The sequence below is a fragment of the Orycteropus afer genome, unplaced genomic scaffold (assembly GCF_000298275.1).
Source record: "Orycteropus afer afer isolate SDZICR_OR568_19922 unplaced genomic scaffold, OryAfe1.0 scaffold00074, whole genome shotgun sequence".
Lineage (NCBI taxonomy): Eukaryota > Metazoa > Chordata > Mammalia > Tubulidentata > Orycteropodidae > Orycteropus > Orycteropus afer.
In genome coordinates this window covers 9,995,244-10,017,805 of record NW_006921661.1, presented here as the reverse complement: position 1 = coordinate 10,017,805, position 22,562 = coordinate 9,995,244, and the positions used below count along the sequence as shown (strand labels likewise).

The 22,562-nt window shown below is 45.6% G+C and overlaps 1 protein-coding gene across 1 annotated transcript in view; it reads right to left on the bottom strand.

Annotated features, from left to right (window-relative positions):
* The window catches only part of CLPB (caseinolytic mitochondrial matrix peptidase chaperone subunit B), a 217,569-nt gene that overhangs the window by 12,593 nt on the left and 182,414 nt on the right, over window positions 1-22,562 (bottom strand). The window contains exons 8-10 of the mRNA XM_007940977.2: window positions 18,310-18,424; window positions 5,590-5,667; window positions 4,402-4,457 (exon numbers count right to left, since the gene is read on the bottom strand). Of these exons, the coding sequence (XP_007939168.1) occupies window positions 4,402-4,457; window positions 5,590-5,667; window positions 18,310-18,424 (249 nt within the window). The remainder of the gene's footprint in view (window positions 1-4,401; window positions 4,458-5,589; window positions 5,668-18,309; window positions 18,425-22,562) is intronic.

Genomic DNA, 22,562 nt, shown 5'->3' with positions numbered 1-22,562 from the left:
AAAGGGCTGGAAACCACAAGATACGTATCTGGTTAATAATAGCTGACAGTCTCTGTGCTTAGTATGTGCTTGGCAATGTTCTAAGCAAGCTATAAAGGGCTTAGAACATGCACAAGTCTGTGAGGTAAGTACTATTATTATCCCTACTTTACAGATGAGAAAACTGAGTCATAGGTTACAGTAACTTGCTCAAGGTCATCCAGACTTGACCACTGGCTCCAAGTCGGCACTCTCTGCCATTATGCTCTACTGCTTCATCTTCTGCTCTGCTAATCAGCTGAGCTCTCAACAGTCTTCATTTGAAGGGTTCTGAGCTTTGTGTCCAGATGCCACTCAACGTGCCAGGACACAGGGAGTAGATTGAGAGCTTACTTATATTAAGTGACCTGGGCTTTTATTCCAGTCTTCTACTGATTTGCAATCAGTAACACTTTGAACAAGTTTCTGGGCCTGGTATTCTTGGCTGGAATAATTTTCTTGTCATTTTATCATAGCTTGGGGTTATTTACAAAATGAAGCAAATAATACTAATAGTAATATCCAACATGTATTGATTGCTTACTGTGTACCAAGAACAGTGTTTAGTATTTTACATCATTATCTCGTTTAGCCTTCATAACAATCCAATGACAGGCACCATTCCTGAACTCATTTTATAGATGATAAAACCAGTGTAAACAAAGATGCTGGCCAATTCCACTTAACAGACTACAGCTGGAATCTGAACCCAGGCAGCTGGACTCAGATCCTAACTCTTAACCCTTATGTCATATAGTCACTATAATAACAAGTTTTTTTCAGCTTTACCACCCTACATCATGGCGGGATCACAGAACATCATTAAGATTCCTCCTCAAGCATTATTGATTCTAGTAATGAAAATTAACAAAGTTGTTCAATTTAGGAGAAATAGTACAGAGGTCTAATGAGAGAAAAAAATAAGCTCACAGATCTGATAAACAAATGATAAAAATATACAGACAATGCCTTGTGAGAAAGCAAGGTCTGGAGGTAACTGTGCCTCTTTACAGATAAGAAGATCAAGGAACAGAGAGTGCGAACTAGAATTCAAGTCACTGGACTCTTGAGCCAGTGCTCTGGTCATGTGGTCAGCCATCTTGGGAGGCAAATGAAAGGGAACTCCTGTTTGAGAAGAGCTTATTTTATACTCAGCCCTGGACATGGCACTTTCCATACACCACTCCTTGGGCCCTGAAGCATCAGGTACACTGGTTAGACATCTTATAGTCCAGTGAGTCTCTTGGATTTTGAAGGCAGGCCTCAAACATGCCTGCCACATGGCCAGAAAATATCTATGTTAAACACAAATTCTGTAATGAGTTGGTTTACAGGGCCAGTCTAGGTTGTTGTTAGTTGCTGTTGAGTTGATTCTGACCCATGGCGATCTCATGTGTCACGGATTAGAACTACTCCACAGGGTTTTCTTGATTATAATCTTAAAGGAAACAGATTGTCAGGCCTTCTCCTCCACAGTACCACTGGGTGGGTTTGAACTGCCAACTTTCAGGTTAGCAGTTGAGTGTAAACTGTTTGTGCCACCAAGGGACCTCTGGTATAGGTAGGAGTTTATATAAGCACCAGCTGTGATTTAAAGGGAGCTCTGGTGGTGTAGTGCCTAAGGCATTTGACTGCTAACCAGAAGGTTGACAGTTCAAACCCACCAGCCGCTCCTTCGAATGAAGACTGGGCAATCTACTTCTGTAGAGATACCATCTTGGAAACCTAAGGAGGGGTCTCTATGAGTTGGATCTGACTCGACGGCAGTGAGTTTGGTTCTTTTCTTGGTGTGATTTAAAAATAAAATGCAATTCTGCACCTAGAATATAACTCACCCCCAGGGGCTGGCTCTCAGCCCAACAGTTTCCAAGATGTACATGCAGACCACTCTCAACCAGGGGGACGCACCCACATAATCTATGAAAACATCTCCCTTGGAGCAATCGACCACGGGGCACCAGAGGGGCAACATTCACACGGAGGTAATACAGGACAGACAGGAGTGCATAACTATGAGGAGCACAGGGGGAGGGTTACCAGGCAGGGAGGGGAGGGGAGTGGGTTAGGGTTGGGCATGGTAAATGGGGAGTGAAACTAAATGTACACATAATGCTGAATGTAAAACAAACTCTTAAAGCAAGTAAATAAATAAATAATAACATGGATGGTTGTACTGGGCTTCTCATGTCTATCATCTTTCTATGTGAAATGAGACAAACTGACAAGTTTATGATTTTGCCTCCTAGAATAATGGCACTGAGAGGAGTTCAGAGATTGGCTTCTGATCTTCTTCCCCTAACAAGTGATCTTGGACAAGCCCCTTAACTGCTTAGATCCTTACTTTTCTTATCTGAAAAATGGGTCTAATTTAGCATCCTTTCTCATAGGATCAAATAAGACAATACATGGAGTATTGCTGTGAACAATACAAAATGGTAAAGGAATGTGAGACAAGGGAGTAAGCACTGACTGAGTGCTAGAACCTGAGCTAACTGTGTTCATGCTATCTCACTTGAGGCTCACAATAACCTTAGACACAGGATTTGATAGCTTTGCTCGAAGCAAGAAAGTTGAGAGTTCCAGAGGCAGAGTAATCAGTCTAGGGTCAGCAGGAAGTAGAACTGGAACTTGAGCTAAGGAACGGCTAGCTCCAAAGCTTTGTCCACTCCATTCCACTGCCTTCAAGGGGTGATGGGGTTACTTCCTTCTTTCTAGATAAGGCACGTATCAAAGGACTCCATCATCATGTCTTAAGATACCCTGTGTTGATGTACATTTTCCTTCCTTAAGCGCTCCAGCTAAAAAATCACTTGCATCATCAATCTTTTAACAAACTCCTTCCCTCTTCTACACTAGCAAGTCAGCAGATACTTTCATTCTACTTCCACTGTGTATGAAGACATATTAAGACAGCTTAGATAAGGAGATTATATTTGTAATTAAATATTAACCTTTCTGACAGTATTAAAATTAAACCACCCAGAATTCTTCATCCCTAATCAGGTGGTTCCGGCTCGCAACTGCATCTTCCCTAATAGTCTTGTTAGTTTATGGCCCTTTCCAGAGTGCTAATTGTTTTAATCGCTGCCAACCTGATGAATTGTCTTTAAAAATGCTACTTAGGTTGGAGCATATTAGTAAGCTTTGCGCTGCTTCCTGCCTGCCTGCCTGTCAACTGGGTCTGCTCTGGGGTTAGTTGAGGCAGAACACAGCAATTGGCAGAGCCAGGAAGGGAGGCTCAGGAGCCTTTGGCCAGTTACTAGGGAAATGGGGATGCTGCTTTGGCCATGAAGTGTGGTTCAGAAGGCCACAGTCTGAGCCACCTTGTTTCTGTGGCTGCCAGGTTCTCAGTGAGGTGGCAAGGGGGCAGTTAGGCCAGAAGAGGGACGGAAAGTATGTAGGACTGTGCTGCTAAGGCCATTAGCTAGCAGAAGCCTAAGCTTCAGCTGGGGAGGCTTCCCATAGGCCATAGGCATAGGCAAAGGCACCTAGAGTTGTGGGCAACCTCTGATGGTAGCCAGGGAGACCACTGGTAACATAGCTTTGAGACTGGGAAGGCTTATAGAAAAATGTCTCACTTTAGCTGAAATGTTTCTGCATTCTCTCCAAGGACTGCTCTTGCTGACATTTCTCTCTGCATGAAAACATTTTTCTGCCAGCCTAGAAAGACAACTTGAGCAGGTCTAGGAAAGCCAGAGTCTGAACAAACAGGGGATGGGGATGGCTCTCTCCTATGGAGAAAACAGAGCTCCAAGCCATAGTGGGGAGGAGGAACTATAACTACCTTACAGGTGAAGACACAAGAAATCATGTTTAAAAGCTCATGCAGGATGGAAAGAAACAGTAAGGCATCCTCTTACTCTTATTTGCTCTATCCTATAGCCCCCAAGACTCCTTCTAGCATAGCCTTGAATGCACAGGGCAGTAACAGTATGTTTCTAAAGCTTTCTCCCTCTCCAGACTGAGTTCCTTGGACTTTCCTAGACCTGCTCAGATTCTTTGGGGCAGGGCGTGTATCTTAATATTAATTAATTGTATTATTAGCATCTAGTACAATACCTGGCACAGAGTAGATGCTTGAAAATGTTATACAGATGAATGAAGGCAGTTTGGTTCTCTCATGAGCCCCAAGAGGCAAATAAGACAAGAATTATTCTCATTTTATAGATGAAGAAACTGAGGCACAAAGAGGTTGGATAACTTGCCCAAATTCCTGGAGTAATTAGTGGGCAAGCTGAGGCCAGAGCTGAAGCCTGTTTCCTTGCCCAGGGACCATCTTTTTGATTGGCTATTGTTGGATTCAGGGGCCCCAGGTTATTTTGGGATACCAGGAATGGTATGGTCCCCATGACTGGCAAATTAGGTATAGGTCCCAGGCCTTACCTTTTTGGCATCTTTGTGCATATATTTGGCTGTCTGCTTGGCCAGCTCTGTTTTTCCTAGTAAGAAAGAAGGGAGAAGAGGTAGGACCAGATTATTATCTCTTAGAATCAAAGAATATCAGAATATCAGGAAATAATGTATTTTATGGATGGAAACACAGAAGCTTAGAGAGGGTCAGTGATTCACTCAAAGTCACCTAGGGGATTAATGGTAAAGCTGGAACCAGAATCAAAGTGTGCACTGCAACTCAGTTTACTGTGGGGTGGGAGGTAGACTCTTATAATCCAGAGCCAATGTGTCCTTTGAAGCCCAGCACAACCCTTACCTTTTCTAGGAGTACCTAACTTCCTGGCTCATTGCCTAGCATCTCCATGGACAGACACAACCCTGCTATCCAGGTCCTGAGCCACATGCCAAAGAGAGTCTGGGAGGGGATAAAGAGTACCTCTCACTGGCTTCACAGCCCTTCTTTGTAATGTAAAGAATAACAATACCGAAGGGCCATTTGGTACATTCAAAGAACTTGGAAGCCACTGTCAAGTACAGGAAGCCAAGTTTTGTACTATGCTGGTCAGGCTGTGTAATCTTTTGGGATGCTGTATCTGAGGGGAAGCTAGGCTTATGAGGAGGTTGGGAGGGAAGTGGAGGGAGTCTGGGAGGGTAGAGAGTGAGGAGATGAGAACACCTCATATATCCAGCCCAAATGGCTAGGAAAATACCCAACACATTTTACTACCCTTGACATTGTACTGGCCAGCAAGGGCTTTACTTAAAGGGGTTACTTTACTTTACTTAGGGGTTTCCTAAAGGTGGATCTTCCAGCCTGTAATGCAGATGGGTGGTATGGCTAGAAAGTGGAGGTGGTTCCATTGTTCCCAAAGAGATGCAGAGTGGCTAAACCAGGGCTAATAGGCCCTGAAGTGCCCAGTCCTCTATGTGAATGAGTTCTCTGCACCACGGCTTCTTGAGAGAAGGGCATAATTCTAGTTGTTTATGATTGACAATGATCAAAAACAAGGCCCTATTGGTGATTTCTGTTAATTTGGAGGCAGTTGTTTTAGGGCTAAACACAGAGTGGGCGTTGAGGTGGGCTGTGTGACCCTGGCCCATAGCAGCTGGGGCTGTCAGGCTTGGGTCAGCCCCTCCTCCTAGCTCTCTCTCCCTACTGGCTGATTTGCTCCCAGTTACCTATTCCAGATGATCCCAAGAAGAGGAAGACCAGAGGGTGTTCTTCATCGTACCAGCCATTCTCCTTTCTCCGGATCGCTATGGCCAAATACACAAGACGAGGGGACGGAGAGGGAGGCAGATAAATCAATGACACAAAAGGCAGGATAATTATCACTAAGTATACAATATGTTTTACTGCTCTGCGCCCACTCAAAGTCCTCACTACCATTAGTGCTGCCTAATCTGATTAGCTGGCAAGGCCCCTAGAGACACCTAATCAGGTTAGCATGGATTTGGAAAGCTGCCCAGAGCAGATTTCGGATAAAGTTTTCCAGGATGAGCACTCAGTGTTGCCAGGGAAACTGAAAGGCGGGTGCATGGTGAATGGAGGTGAAGGGGGCGGGGCTGGTGAAGGAAAATGTGAGAGGAACTTTAGCTCAGTTGGTCACCCATCTACTCATCATAGGAGAAGCCTACGCTCCTACAGGAGCAGCAGAACCCCATGGAAGACCCCCTGGGTATTGGATTGTGAAGTCTGGACTGTCCCAGTTAGGAAAACTAAGGCCTGCTCCACTGTCTGGATCAGGAAGTGGAAACACAGCCAAATGCACTTTCTGGAAGCCAGTCAAGGGTAGTGTGGAGCTCTGAGCATGGAAGGGATAATCCAATTGGCTAGCATCTCTGGTCATCATGGCCTCCAGTGGGGTGTGAGGAGTGGACATATCTGTAGTAGGTTCCTTAGGGACTCAGCTCTGCTAGAGGGAGAGCTGACTTCTCCTCTTCAAGGGAAAAAAAAACCAAAAACCCACTGCCATTGAGTTAATTCCGACTCATAGCAACCTCCACTGTGTTTCTGAGGCAGTAAATCTTTACTAGTAGATTGCCCAGTCTTGCTTCTGTGGAATGGCTGGTGGGTTTGAACCACCAGCCTTCTGGTTAGCAGACAGATGCCTTAGGCATTGTGCTACCAGAGTTCCTTTCCTCTTCAGGAGGAAGTATATAATTAAGGGCTATGCAGTCAAGGTGAGGAAATTAAGTGAAAGTACAGAGTGGAAGAGATCACACTCAGAAGCATTGCTCAAGTATAAGTGGCAGTGAGGCAGAACTATAAGAAGAAGAACCATTTACTGAACACACTATATGCTAGGCACAAATGGAAAAATTTATTTACCCAAGACCCACACAAACACCCAGAGAGGTGTATTATCCTCAACTCCATTATACTGATCAGGAAACCAAAAGATAAAGGGACTTGAGTAAGTTATACAACTAGTATAAGGTACAGTCACTTCTCTCCAAATCTACCTTTTTTTTTTAAAAAAAAAAAAAAAGTGAATATCAGTTTGTGTTGCATTAACAAAACCATGGGGATGGAGCACTGTACAATGTCAAGGTCAGCCTGTAGATGAAGCAGCATGTCTGGTCTTGTCTCCAGAGTATCGTGGGGTGGGGAGAGATTAGCAAAGGGATCTATGTCATAGGACACAGGGCTCAGAAACCAAGTCAATGGAGAAAGAGCTGACAATCTTAGGGATGTGTCTGTCTTTCTGAGGTGTTAAGATTTTAGACGCTGGACTGTAGAGGTCAGGAAAGGATTTCTGGAAGAAGACTGGGGGATCATGAAGGCCAGGCAAGGGGTTAGCATGACAGAGATGGACAGACAGGAATGAACAGGAGTGTAGCGGTGGGTGGGATCAGATGATGCAGACCTTGACTGCCTGCCTGAGGAGCTCAGCCCCACATTTGTGGTCTTTCTCACTTTGATCTCTAGTGCTGTACCCAAAACGCTTTCTAGTTCTGTGAATCCTGAAAGGGGCTTGAAAAACACTCAACTCAATCCTCTCCCTAGGCTGGCATCCATATCTTCTCTAAACTATCTGGCCCAGGTCCACTGGAAGGGTTGGCTAAAGGGGAACCTATAGGCTTCACAGGTACTTGGAAAACTGGGGATTAAGGGGAGAAGTCAAAGCCTGGCTGAGGGGAAAGTACCTGATGGGAGGTAGGAGTGAGAATATTTGGGGAAGTAGAGGAATTATAAAAAGGTAAAGGTTAGATCTGTGAACACTCCCACTGTGTATGTGGATGTGTGTTAGGGTGTGTATGTGGATGTGTGGATGTGTTGGGGTAGAGTGAAAGAGGAGTCACCTGAGAGGAGCCGTGTTCTTTCAAAAGTTGGCTAAACTGAGAATCTATGTGGAGAAGAAGTTGGGCATGAACTGGGTTCGGGCTTTATGGCGTGTGAAGAAGTAGAGGTACCCAGGTATCAGCAAGACAGGTGGTCTAGGGGAATAGGGTCCCCCTGGGTGTCATGTACCTGAGGTTCTGCTTTTAGCTTCTCTTTTAGAGATGCTTCGCAGCCTACTGAGAACCACACATTGCTGGGTTGTGCAGCATGTAAAACTACCACGGAGAATATGGAATTGGATTATGCCTGGGGCCATCTTTTCCCCTTCTTTTCTAATAATGCACCTGGGAGAGAGCTCTTTATAATGCCAGGCAGACTCCACTGCACAGCTGACCCTGGTCAATTCTGCCAGACCTAGGGCATGAGTCTGGGATGGGCTTCATCTGGGCCCCCATGAAACAGGCAAAATGTCGACTATTAAACAATTACAACTCTGGATATTTCTAGTAACATCTGAAGACAAACACAGGCAAGCAGATGGAGTCCGACAGAGTGTAAAATGGAAGCAGCTAGAAGGGACTAGGGGAAGGAGGGTCCCCATGTATGTGGCTGGCAGGGTGGCTAGAGACCAAGGCTGGGAGCCCTGAGGGTCTTGCTCAGGCCAAGGTAGAGGCTGGTACAGAAATCTGGATGGGTCCACATTTGGGATGTGGCCGTAGGTGCTGGCACTCTTACTGTGGACAGCAAATGCAGCAACTTACTGTTAGCCCTTTATAGTCTATGCAGAACTTCTATGGACATAATTTCATTTGAGCCTCATTCTGACCCTGTGAGGCAGGCAGGATTAGAGAGCTTGATTCTCATTTACAGATGAGGAAACATGTGCAAAGAAGTTACACACTGATTGGGCTTTAATCCCAGCTCTGGCTCACTTTTGAGCCTGAACTAGTACTTCAGGAGTTGAGAGAAGGGAGTCAGCTCTCTATTACCATAGCACTTCCTCACACCCTTGTCTCACCCAGAAAACAGTCTTGCTGTGGTTTCCCAATCAGGCCTGCTCAGCCTTTCAATACACGACCTCCAGACATCCCATCCCTCGACGACCCTGTGCAGACTAACTGCCGCTCTTAGGGCCCTATGAGCAGGCAGCTCAGCCCCTCTCCGTGGCTGGCCCCATCTCTGTAAGCTCCACTCAGGCTCCTCTGCTGTGCCAGTGCCAATGCCCACCTCACATACGTCCTTCCCTTACGAGAATGTCTTCTCCTCCTAGCTATCACTGTTGGACCATCCTAAAATGTATCAGCAACAACTCCTTTTTGATGAACTCCACTGCATCCACCTGTCATCATTTCTTTAACTCACAGAGTCTGTGTTCTCTGGCTTGCACTCATCTACAGGGTGGTATGGTGGGGAGGGTAGGGATCATGGGATCTACTTTGGAGGGCTGGCTCTGTCATGTTGATGGACTTTGTTTAATATATTTGATCCTTCAGAGCTCAGTTTCTTCATCTATAAAATGGGAATAGACAGACATCCTGAGTCATTACACATGAAAATTAAATGAGTTAATGGGGATGAAAGCAATATGCAAGCTGCAAATAGTAGAATAAGATTAAAAATAATGGTAGTCAAAAGAACAGCAATACTGGCAGCCATTAGGCTTGGTATTTTACAGATATTGCTCCATCCTTATAATTGTGAGAAGTAGGAATTACCCCCATTTTATAGAGGAAGAGGCTGAGGCTCAGAGAGGGGCAGTGTAAGGAATTTCATCTGCCTCTGCCCTCGTATTCAGTGGTGGTCCATGGGCGCAAGTGCTGGACATTCTACTTCCTGAGGAACCCCTGAGACTAGCCCCACATTGGTTTAATGCTTGCTGACTAAATGAGTGAATTCTTGGTCTCCAAGGGGAAAGAACAGAGACTTAAATTCCCACTTCACAGAGAACAGTGAGGCCCGGATGCAAGAATCTCTTAGCACTCCAGGTGGTTACTACTGTATTTGGTTGAGGAAGCTTCCTCTCTCTTAACCTTCTCTCCAGGGTGCCTCAAGCATCTGTTCAACAAACAAGGTCTGTGCCAGGTGCTGGAGAACCTAAAAAGAGGCCTAAAGTAAGGTGTGTGCTTTTGAGGTAAATGCTGCTCTGAAAATTGTGAGTTCCGAAAGGAACGGGAGTGCTGGGAGAGATGCAAGAAGAGATATTTATGCCTGATCGATACTTGAGTCTGAAAGATGAGGCGGGGAGGACTGCCAGGCAGTCAGATGGTATGATGGGGCATTCCAGGAAGAAAGACCTAGTGTGTGCAAAGACAAGGAGAGAGGAAAGGGTAGCCTTCTCCCATCCCATCCTCTGTCCAGCTCAAGGCTCTAGAGGCAGCCTGGGCGTGCTGACTTATCCTTCTTGAGAAGCTCTAGTGATCCAGTGTGGGAGATTTTTTAACCTAACTGGGAATACATCTGTTCCATGCCTGTGGATCTAGGAGAACCAGTCCTTCAGAGGGATTCTAATGGTTGGGAGCCACCCAAATGTCTACCAGCCATTTCTTGTCTACTGATTATAGGTTTAAGAAACATAGCAAGTCCATAAGGGCCCACTGATTGTGTGGATACTGGTGCTTTGGGTTTGGTGGGTCATGGGAGAACAGTTCCTTTTTTAGTTTGAAAATGTTATTCTTTCTGCGGCAAACTATTGGTACTGAGTAGTTAACATATAAAAAATGTAAAATGTAGTCTTTGCTTAGCCTTCCCATTGTGTGTGTATATATGTGCATTGTGGTTAAGAGCAACACCCTTCCAGAAAAAGCATGAGATGAGACTCTGTGTTGAGAAAGAATGTCAAAATGGGCTCACATTCATTCACTTGAGTTTAACAAAGTTTTATACAGATGTACCCAACCCTGGGAAAACAGCTGAATAAGAGATAGTTCCTGACCTTTGGAGAGAGAAATACACACAAACGTGTAATTGTGTGGTAAGTGCAGTGACCAAGGGTGTTCACTTGAAGCTCAGAGAAAGGCCCTTAAATCCAGGTGGAGAACTAGGGCAGGCTTCCTGTAGAAGGCCTAGGTTGCAGGTGTCTTGGTAGGCAAAGTGGAAGATTAGGGTAGACCAGGCAACAAGCACAGCAGTTGCTGGTGTGTACAGTGTACGAGGGTGAGCAAGCAGTAGGGCTGAGCCTTGTACACCAGGTTGAGGGCAGCAAGGGAGTGAGTCTTAGATTTGCGTTTTACAAAAATCACTCCGGCTGGTGAGAATAACTGATTATAGGGGAAGGAAAAGAGGCAAGAGAATGGTGAGGAGGCCACTGCCATGGTTCAGAATGGGGGACACTGATAGCCTGAGCTAGGACAGAGGTATTAGGAACTGCAGTGAATTACTTAATATGGCTCTTCTAGCCATGGTCTTTGTGACTCCACCAGATGACTGGGTAGGACTATGTAACTGTGAGGTGCTTATGGTCTGCCAAAGGGATTGGATACCTTGTTAATAATGGAAATAAGGTACATGGCACTCTTATGGGGGTGGGACTATGGAAATAAAGTGTATGGAACCCTAATGTGAGGATCAGCCAGTTTTGCCATCTGTTAGGCTTAAAATGAGCCATCCCAGAGATGGAGAGAGGGGAATCTCACTACCATCAATTAAGAAGAGCTGAGAGTGCAGCACATCCCTTGGATCTGAGATTCTTGTGCTGGACCTCCTCGACCCAGGAGATACAGAGAGCGAATGAGCTGTAACACTTTGCTGAGGTGGCAAAGAGATGGAGGCAGCAGAACCAAGAGACTGGCATGAGACAGAACAGCAGGCTTTCCAGCCCATGGAGTAGGAAAGCTGAATGCCTTTGGGCAGAAGGCTTGTTGGCAGAGTGGGGTGTCTCTCTGGGCACCTATTAGCAGAGCTAAAAGAGCTTTGTAACACTTGCCTGAACTGGGCAAAGGCTGAGGCCAGAGAGAAGTGTGCCCATGGCACTGCTGAGAAACTGTCCCAATTGAAGAACTGTATCCTGAATTGTTTCTGATTCTGAATTGTAACCTGTTACTTCCCTAATAAATCCCATAATCATGATTATTGTCTGTGCGTTCTATGCAGCCAGTGCAATGAATTACCGAACCTAGCAAATAAGTAGAGAGTACTGTGGGAGGGACAGTTGGTGTCAGAATTGGCAAAAGGGTTAAAGGGTGGCAGCATGTCTGGTCTCCACCTCATAGGAACCAGCCTTGGGCTGCTGATGTTTATTTTGATTCTCTCTCCACCTTGTGAAGTTAGAGGTCAGATGCTGACCCCATGTACTTTTTGCTGTTGGTGTCAGGAGCGGGATTCACTGCAATGGCTCCAGACTCATGGAAGCATGGGACTTTGTAAGAGAAAGAAGGAAGGAACTTTTGATTCTTAGATAGTTACTTTGGTTGTTGTTATCTATAATGATTGAAAGGAATTAAGACATGGCATTTGACTGCTAACCAGAAGGCTGGCAGTTCAAATCCACCAACCACTCCTTGGAAGGAAGACTGGGCAATCTACTTCTCTAGAGATAGTGCCTCGGAAACCGAAGAAGGGGGCACTATAAGTTGCAGTGAGTTTGTTTTTTTGGTGTATGGTGCAGCTAAAGGGAGAAAAGCCATACCTAGAGTAGCTTGGGGCAAGAGCCAGGACAATTAAAGGAGATGCTTATACGGGGCCAGGGTCTATTGGTTTCACCCAGACAGAGGCCCCAAAGCCATATGCACATTAATGGGAAGATAGTCAAGGTGTGGAGAGAAGTTGAAACTGGAATGTTTTAAAAAGGGTTATGTGTTAAGGATTATAGGCTTATCTAAGTGTACTATGGATATTTTTGTTTCTGCTAACTAGTTTTGTAAAATCTAAATGTGTGCTAGAAATGAGTATTGGATATAGATAACAGAGAATGTGTAACTCTGCTGCCTTCAGCTAATATTTGATTGGATATGCTAAAAGGGGAACAAGGATTTGCCCAGAAGAAATATAGGCTTTTTGTTTTAAATCAATAGCCCTGTGTATAGAGTATTGGGGGCTTAGGTAAAAAACCTGAGCCCCATCTAGAACCTTCAGAGTCAGGAAATTTGCCTTTGAAAAAGGCATGTAGATCCAACAGAAGGCTGAGAGAACAGGAGATTTACATTTGAAGAAGAATTGCAGGAGTTCTGGTGGTAGGCACAGTAGATAAGGGACTTGACTGCTAACTGGAAGGTCAGCAGTTCAAACCCACCAGCTGCTTCGCAGAAGGAAAACTGGGTGATATTCTTCCGTAAAGATTTACAGCCTCAGCCTCAGAAACCCAATGGGGGTTGCAATGAGTCAGAAATGACTCGATGGCAGTGAGTTTGTTTTTTTTGTTTGTTTGTTTGCAGGGAAAAAGAAAAAGACTTTTGCTTTTGCTTTTGGATGTATGAGGCAGGAAAAAGTCATGGCCCATCAGAAAAACCCTTTCCAGGACTGGAAGTTAAAGTGAGCTGGTGAGTAGAAAGTCTGGTATGCTTGCTTGTAGTGACCACCTGGGTCCATTCAATGAGCAGAAGTGGCACGATGAAGCAATGATGAGATAGGCTGAGTTTGGACATGTTCCTTTAGTGCCTGCTGACATAGCCACAGGGGCTAGGGATGAGAGAGGAAGAGCTGGCTGGTCGGAAGTGCAGGGAGTTGTGTGGACACTTGAGCCTACAGGCACTGCTGACCTAGTCTATTTGGGCTAGGGATTAGAGAGAGAGAAGGGGCTGGCTGGTCTGAAGTGTAGGGAGGTGTGTGAACTCTCAAGCCTGTAGCTGGTATCCATCGACCTACTCTGGATGGCTAGGGCTGAGCTGACCAGAACCTGACTGAATGAAGAGCAAGATGTTTGACACTGTGAGCTGGTATAAACTGCTGCAATTTGATGGCTTGCTGTGGACTGGACTTTGCTTATGGATGCAGATGCTCAAAGTTTGAACTGGAACAGAAGACTTCAGAGAAAGGAACATGCTTGTCTCCTCAGTACTGGTTTGACAGGGACAGACAATTTAGAAATTGGCTATCTAAAAAGGGGGCAAGATAAAGGCCTGAAGTGGCTGGCTTACATGCTTTCATGAGTGTGTGTACATTTAAAATGACTGGGAAAGGGAAGTTAATCTTTCAAGTATGAAAGTGTCAATGGCTAGAAGAACAAAGTGGTGGCCTGTGTGGTACAGTGGATTATTTAATATGGCTCTTCTAGTCATGGTCTTTGTGACTCCCACCAGATGACTGGGTAGGACTAAGCAAATATGAAGTGCTTGTGGCCCACCTAGAGGATTAGATAGCTTGCTAATAATGGAAATAAGGTCATGACACCCTTATGGGGGTGGGACCATGGAAATCCCCCTAACGTGAGGATTGGTCATTTTTGCCATCTCACTAGGCTTAAAATGAGCCATCCCAGTGGTGGGTGGTGGTGGTGGTGGGGAGATCTCACTACCATCAAGAAAGAAGAGCCAGGAGTGGAGTGTTTCCCTTGGACCCGAGATCCCTGTGCTGGGCCTCCTTGACCCAGGAGACAGAGACAGAGACAGAGAGAGAGCGCACATGAGAGCGAGCAGCATGAGTGCTGTAACACTTTGCTGAGATGGCAGAGAGAAAGCAGCAGCAGAGGTAGCAGAACCAAGAGACCAGCATGAGACAGAGCAGCAGGCTTTCCGGCCCACAGAGCGAGAAAGCTGAGTGCCGGTGAGGAGGAGACTTGTTGGCAGAGTGGGGCATCTCTCTGGGCACTTACTGGCAGAGCTAAAAGAGCTTTGTAACACTTGCCCAAGCAGGGCAAAGGCTGAGGCCAGAGAGAAGGAAGCATGCCTGTGGTACTGCTGAGAAGAAGTGGTTCTGATTGAAAAACTGTATCATGCATTGTTTCTGATTCTGAATTGTGACCTGTTACTTCCCTCATAATTGTGATTATTGTCTGTGAAGTTCTGTGTGGCCAGTGTAATGAATTATTGAACCCAGCAGGGAAGTTGAGAATGCTGTGGGAGAGATGCTTGGTGTCAGAATTGGCAAAAGGGTTAGAGGGTGGTGGCATGTCTGACCTCTCCCTCATATGAATGAGCCTTGGGCTGCTGATGGGCATCTTGATTCTCTCTCCCCCTTGTGAAGTTAGAGGAGGTCAGATGCTACTTCCATGCTCTCTCCCCCCCTTTTTTTAAAAATAGGAACAGAGGTGAGAAGCTAGGTTTGAGAACTATTTAAGAGGTAGAATGGTCCAATATTTGATAGGCTATAAGGGATAAGAGAGAGAGAGAGAGAGAGAGAGAGAGCGGGAGAGAGAAAGGGGCTGAGGACCAGTAAGTGGTGGTGACCTTTTCTGAGATAAGAACACAGGAAAGACAGGCTTGGAGATGGGAGGACTCTGGTTCTGAATGTGCTGAATAAATAGCTGGTTGCCTTTCTGAGGAGTATGGTAAGGCAAAGGAACTGTTGAGCTCCTGGGAAGTCAGCTTGACACGGCAGGCATCTTCCCCACTGTCTGTGACCAATAGCAGCTCTGAATTCTGGAAGGAGTGCCTTACTTTTAACGCCAAGACTCTAGTGTGTGATTTTTAGGTTGGCTCTGCTTTGGCTCCACAACCCTAGGCAGAGCAGAAAGGCCATGGGGCCTGAGCTGTGGGGTTGGTGCTTTATCTCTTCCATTTGTAAGGCGGTAACTGTGCACCAGCCTTGCTGAGAAGCCCTGCAGCTGGGGATCACACTGATAAATTCACTGTATTACTTTGCACAAATCAATATCCCAGCACTTACCAGGGGTTGATGTGACCGAAATTGGTTTCAGCCAATTCGTGAGGGTAATAAATGGCCATTTATCAAATCAATTCATTCCGTGGCACTTCTCTGGCTACCCATCCTCCTGGTACCCATGGAGCACCAGGCTCCATCCAGCCAGTCCACATGTGATACTACCATAGAGGTCCCAGGGAGGCCTGGCCTACCCTCTTGATCAGACTCATTTTCCTGTATGTGCTTCAGTTTTGAAGTCCTGAGGTAGTGGGTGCTACTTGCTTCCACATGCTTTTCCTTGGCTGGTAGCTACAGCCACCAGGCTGCTATAGTACCTGATGCTTTGGTCCAGAAGCTTCTGACAGCTGGTCACAGAGACTGGACATGGCTCTGAACATAATCAGTATGATCCCCAGCTGCAAGGCTTCTCAGCAAGGTAGGTGCACAGGTAACCATATCACAATTGGAGGAGATTATACACCAAGCCCACAGCTCAGGCCTCCATGGTTTCTGTCTTTCTAAGCATCACTGGAGCCTAATAGGTTCAGCCTGCATACCATAGGACAAGGAGTACGGGTCTTTCTGGGTAGCCATTTACTTCTGGCCTGAGACTGATTTCAGGTCTGACAAAACGGAAGCTTTGGGCAGAAAGAATTAATCAGGGCAAGATACTCTGACAGCCCTTGGGAGAGGGGGCACGGAACCATCTACTTTTGCTCTGGGCCCAGGGCAAGGATAGACAAGATGGGTGGTGCATTCTGAGATCAGTGTAGGACCAGGACAAGAGGTAAGCCTGGGGCTAGAATTAAGGATCAGTCCCAGGTTGAAGGACATAACTGTGGGCTTGACCTAAAGAGCACAGTGCCCAACCCAAGACTGTGAAAATGCTGAGAACAGGGACTAGTTTTTATTCATTGCTGTTTGGTACATACTGGAAAAGCATGTGCTTTATAGTTATATGGTTCCAGATTAGGCTCTCCATTACACAAATAAAGAAAATGATGCTCAGAGAAGTGACTAGCCTCAAGATGCCCAGCTGGTAGGTAAAGACCTGCTATTTGAACCCAAGTTGGTCTAATTCATTCTACCCTAATGCCCTATCTAACCCCTACTTCTGGGGAGCTTCACATCTTATAGGCTTGAGGAGCTGGTGAGAAATAGGAGGTCAGACAAGAGCATGCAGCCTGCTGGGAAAGGGTTGTGTAAGACCCTGAGGGGAAAACACTATAATGGCAGGTGCAGTCCTGGCCCAGTGGGACATGAGAGTCCAGTAGAGATGTTCTCTACCCAGGTAGTCTGTATCTCCCAAGAGCTCCTCCTTCTTTCTCTTTAACTCAAGAGGGCTCTCACAGTCTCCCCACCATCCACCTCAGACTAGGCCATGGCAAAGCAGTGAGGGATTGCTACCTCCTGGGTGGACTCAAAATGGCAGCCTCATGTGGTTTGGCCTGAGCAGTGGGGCCTTGGACTTTCAAAAAAGCTCTACCCAGCTCATGTGTATGCCTGTAGGCAGCCTTCTGACCTCTAGCTGGCTAGGCAGCTCTGGTCTACAGGCTCCATTTTATTTGTTGATGGGGTCAGGCCCCTGTTGAGGGGGTTGTAACTCCAACGTGGGTCCTTCTTGTGTGTGAAGATGATGGAGATTAGGCTGAGTCCAGCGTGTCACAGGGGTGGCTGCCTTCATTTTTCAATGACTCTTCTAATTGGTATCCTAGAGTTGACAACGCCATCCTAGAATGTCCCAGAAGGGCAGCCACAGTTTCAGTTTGCTGGCTTCTTGTATCAGTGAGCTGAACCTGGTACTGTCCTTGGCACTCATAGACTATCTGGTGGGTCTAGATGCTTGGAGAAAAGAGGTCAGAATACATAAAGGGGACTGACTGAGACACCTTAGGGCAGTAGTTTTTAAATGTTAGTGAAGCATCAGAATTACCTGAAGGACTTGTTAATACACAGACTGCTGAGCCTCACTCCCAGAGTTTCTGATTCCAAAGGTTTGGGGTAAGCCCTAAAATTCTGTATTTTTAACAAGTTCTCAGAAGATGTTGATGCTGCTGGCCTCAGGACTATGTGCTGAGTACCACTACCTTGGGGCAACACTCCCTTTGTAAGCCTGGCATTGGGTTCCTCTTTCCTCCCCTCCCCTGTCTGAGGTTACCCTCAGGAAGTCATGCATCTGAGACAGAGAATAAAGATGAGGTTACTACTTCAGAAGAGCTCTGGTTTTAGCTATCAATCCAGTGGGGTGTGCCTGAGAAGGAGGGTTGTTAGAGTAGGGGGTATACCCCCACTGGCACCCAGGGGTCAGAGCATGAGACATAAGAACTTCAGGTGTAGAGAAAGGCATTCATGAGTTGTTCATGTTTTTCCTAAAATTGGGTCAGCTGCTAACAATCTACAACGAAGAGTCCTGGCTGGGAAACAGAAGACTCGAGTTTAAGTTCTAGTTCAGCTGCCATCTTGCTAGGGACCATGGACAAACTCTTATCCTTTCTGAATCTGCTTTTCCATATGAGAAGTGGGGTGTGAGGTGTGAGTAGTAGACTAAATAAAGGTAAGAGCTAAATTGCAAGCATAGGAAAGCAGCCTTGAACAAACTATTTAACTGCTCTATGTCCTAGTTTACTCATCTGTAAAATGGGGACTTAATGGTACTGACCTCATAGAATTTCTGTAAGGACTAAATGACACAGCATGCATTAAGAGCTTATAACAATGCCTGGCATATAAAAAGTTCTTAACAAATATTCACTTTTACTTTTATTAACCACTTCTTTCCATGGCATAGTGGCAGCAGGATGTACACCTTGTTACAGCAGACTCCGAGGCCATGTGCTACCCTGCCCTTTGTGGTGCTGGCTAGTGTCCCACATACTCACCGGCACCCACTGTGGCAATGGCACTCTCCTGGCCAATGATGTGTTCCTTCAGCCGCTGCTCCAGAGGGAAGCGGCGTCGTTCCTCAGCCTCACGCTTCCGCTGCTTCTCCTGGTACTGTGGGGAGAGAAGGAAGGTGGCTCAGGAACTCCAGGCACTATTAGATCCCAGTTTCATTCCATGCCCCAAACCAGAGGAAAACGCAGGTCTGGATCTCTGGGGGTTCCTGCTGCACAGCTCTAGCCCAGGAGCACTGGAGCTTGCCCAGTCCTTCCTTCTCTCCCCTTGTCCTGGCCCTCACACCATCTCCTCACCTCAGGCAGCTATTGCTCAGGGGTCTAGGCTTACCCTGTTTCATTGCTAGTAAGATAAGTATGGCTATAGATACCCTTGGCCCTGAAGTCTGACAGAAGACATAGGTTCAAATCCCCCCTTTATCACTCACAAGGTATGACCTGGAGCAAGTTACTTCACCTTAGTTTTCTTATTTGTAAACTAGTAATTAAATGTAATTATGTATATAATGTGCTTAGCATCATTCTGGCATACAGAAAGTGCTTAATAAATTTATGTTCCTTTCTTTTCCTCTATTTTTTTCAATAATTTATTTTTGCTGTTGTTGCTGAGAATACACACAGCAGAATATATACCAATTCAACAATTTCTACATGTAATTGATTACATTGAGTTTGTGCAGTCATTCTCATCCTCCTTTTCTGAGTTGTTTTCTTCCCATTAACATAAACCCAACTGCCATCTAAGTTTCCTATCTAATCCATAAACCCAATTGCCATCTAAGTTTCCTATGTAATCTTTCAAGTTTCTGCTGTCAATTTGATTCCATATGAATAGATCTTATAAGAGCACAATGCTCAAGGCAGACGTTCTTTACTATTTAAGCTAAACTACCAATTAAACACACAATTGTTCAGCAATTGCTGTGTACCTGGCCCTGTGCATGGCCATAATGGAAGGGTGGGGGGTGGGGTAAGGAAGAGGACTGTGCTCTGTCCCTGGGAGGTTCTAGTCATCTGGTGCCTAGTACCTGGCATGTGTCTGGCCCTGGGTTTGGCCTAGGTCAAGAAAGCCACAATGGGGAGGTCTGAGCCTGGTACGCTGTGAGGAAGACAACAGGAGAGCCAGGTCTTGCCCTCAGGGAGCTCAAAGTTGGGCAGGGGAGGCTGGGTCTGTATCAGGGCTTTGGACAGGTTAACTTCAGTTCAACTCCCTGCTAAGGTGATTCTTAGTCACCTGGGGATCTTGTGAAAATGCAGCTTCTGATTCAGTATATGTGGGGTGGAAATGGAAACTCTCAGCAGGGGGCTGAACTAGAATGAATAGATTTGAAGCCCTAATTGTTATTGTTGTTATGTGCCGTCAAGTTGGACCTACTCGACTTGTAGAGACCCCTCCTTGGGTTTCTGAGGCAGTATCACTACAGAAGTGGATAGCCCAACCTTACTTCTGAGGAGTGGCTGAAGCCCTAGACTGTACACAAATACTTCTCAGGCAGAATCAACCATTTTCCTCATGATTCCAAAGCACGGCTCTCTATCTTTAGCAGTATACCCATCACTAACAAAACAAAATAAAGTTGAAAACAAGTTTGTGAATCTGCTCCCTGATGGCAGGCATTATCTTTCACTTCCAACTGTTTCATGCACAGGTCATGGTACAGTGCGGACATCCGGTGAATGCGAAACTGAATTTGATGACAGAAACTAGGAGGAAAGAACTAACACCTATACTAGATGGTGTAGGAGTACAGAAAAAGGAAGGATAAATAATGAAACTTTTTTTGGGGGGCTTTCTAGGGGCTTGGGGGAGGGTTGAAGAAGCTGAAAGATTGGACAAGGTGGAAGCTATGGTATTCTCTGGAGAACACAGGGAGGATGAATGCATGGGCCTGAGGATAAAGTGCTTATGGAGGCTGGAGGACAGGGGAAGGAGGCAGCTAACGGAGTGGGAAGGAAAGTCCTGGGTCTTCAGGAGGCTCCTCTCCTCTAAGACCTCTGTATCACTGACATCTTTCTAGAAAGACAACTGACAAGGTAAGGCTCTATCAGAAAAGTTGTGGCTACCGATTGCTCTTGTGAGCAGAGTGGATGAAAAATACCTGCTGCTTGGGCAGTGTTTTCCTGTTATGGTAGTGACCTTGACAGAAGTTAAAAAAAATAAATAGCAAAAAATCCAATTTTGGCTGTTGCCATCAGTCTATAACTGAAAGCTCCCATCAGTCCTGGGTTTCATATGGAGCAATAATTCGGCACTGATCCCAGCGGAGCAACGCTTGCCGGTTGGAATCCAGAGTGTCACTGTGCAGCTCCCTCAGGCGCCACATATATCACCTGGCTCTGATGACTCCAGCCATATATCTGCCTCCTCCTCCTCCCTTCCCACCCAGCCTCTCAGCACTCAGGTCCATTGGCCTGGGAGATGCACACATACCAGCTGGTGAGGCGCTGGCAGGTGGCCTGATTGGTTTCCAGTTGGACAGGCCAGGAAAGGAGCTCGAAGGAACAAAAACTGGCCTCTGAGGGTTTGGTGGGTTGGTCTTCTTCACTTTCCCTCAGTGATGAGTCTTAGAGTACTCCCTCTTCTTGGCCTTTGCTCACACTGTTCCCCCATTACAGAAGTCTTCTATATTCCCACATATCTCCAGGTGCCCTGGTGATCTCAGCTTAAATGTCATATTGTCTAAGAAGGCTCTTGAAAGGCTTCATGCCTAACCCTGGTCCCTGGTATCTCTGGTGTACTTACTGAGCTGCCTATCTGTCTCTCCTAACTCAACCACAAGGTTCTTATTTACAAAGACCATATTTTAGTCATGCCTAGAGCTCCAGCACCTAGCACAGGAACTGGCTCACAGAAGTCAATACATGTTGCCAATGGAATGAAGGTACCTACCTTTGTGGAACAGCTGCTGTGTGCAGGTACTTTATACATAGTATCTCATTTAATTCTTACAGTCATTTACTACCTGAAGTCTGGCTCCTCTTCTGACTCATAGAGAAGTAAGGTAGTATGGCAAAAAGATCATAGCTTTGATACAAACAGATTTGAGTTCAAACCTCACCTGATCCACTTGCGAGCTAGATAACGTGGGGGAAGTTAATCTTAGATTTCCTCATTTGTAACATGGGATAATACTCGTATCTATCCTGATAGATCCTTGTAGGATGCTGGGGAAGATCAAATGAGATAATACATAAAAAGGACTTAAGAGAGTCTCTGGCATAGAGCAAATATATACATGTAGAATAAATAGTAGTTGGAGTGACTCAAGAGGCTTACACAGTACCTGGCCATTATTAGGTCATTGCTAAATGTTAGCTCCCCTCTTCTTCACTGAATTCTAATAACTGACTATGTAACCCAGTGCTTTCTTCACTGAATTCTAATAACTGACTATGTAACCCAGTGCTTTCTTCAGTGAATTCTAATAACTGACTATGTAACCCAGTGCTTTATTTTTTTTCAGGAGAGGGTACTAGAATCCTTTTAATTAGTTTAATCTTCTGTGTGGCATTCCATAAATAATAAGAAGAGTTGCTCTAATTCAAGAAGAAGCCAGGAGCCAAGTCTGCTTCTTCCTAGGCCCATAGCGCACAGTCTTGGCATTAACTGGGTCCTGGGGATGCCTCGATTGTCTGAGGAGGCTCATCTCTGGTTGTCAGTTTTCCCTAGATGGTAGAGATTTTTCTTTAGCTACTTTCCATCCATTGCTCTGTAGGGTCACATAAGCATACCTTCTTCCTTTGCCCCAGCAGATCCTAATACGACTTTCATTCTACTTTGCTAATTTGGGTATGACTATTATGGCCTCCTTAAGTTTTCTCCAGGGTATACTTTTCCAGTCCCTGAACTCTTCTTCAAGTCATGATTTTAGGTTGTCTTAGGAGTCTTGCTATTCTCTTGAGCAAGGGGTGAGAGTAGGGGAAAGTTTCACAGGAGCTTTTTAGATGGTTCAGGAAAGGGACAAACTATGGCCTAAATCTCTGAGCACATCCTGATTGGTCCCCAGCCTGGTACTCCAAATGGTACTCAGAAAAAACTCTCAAAATGTATCATACTTCTGATAAAAATGTATAGGAAACAGGAGTAGACAGAATGTTACTGCTTCATGCTCCTGTCCCATTGCTTAGCACAGAGTCTGTATCAAACATGTGTTGAATTAATGAATGACTTTTTTAAGGCATAAGCCATGAGCCCAGCCTTGTAAAAGGCTAGCTAGTGGAGGGACCTAGAGAAGGCA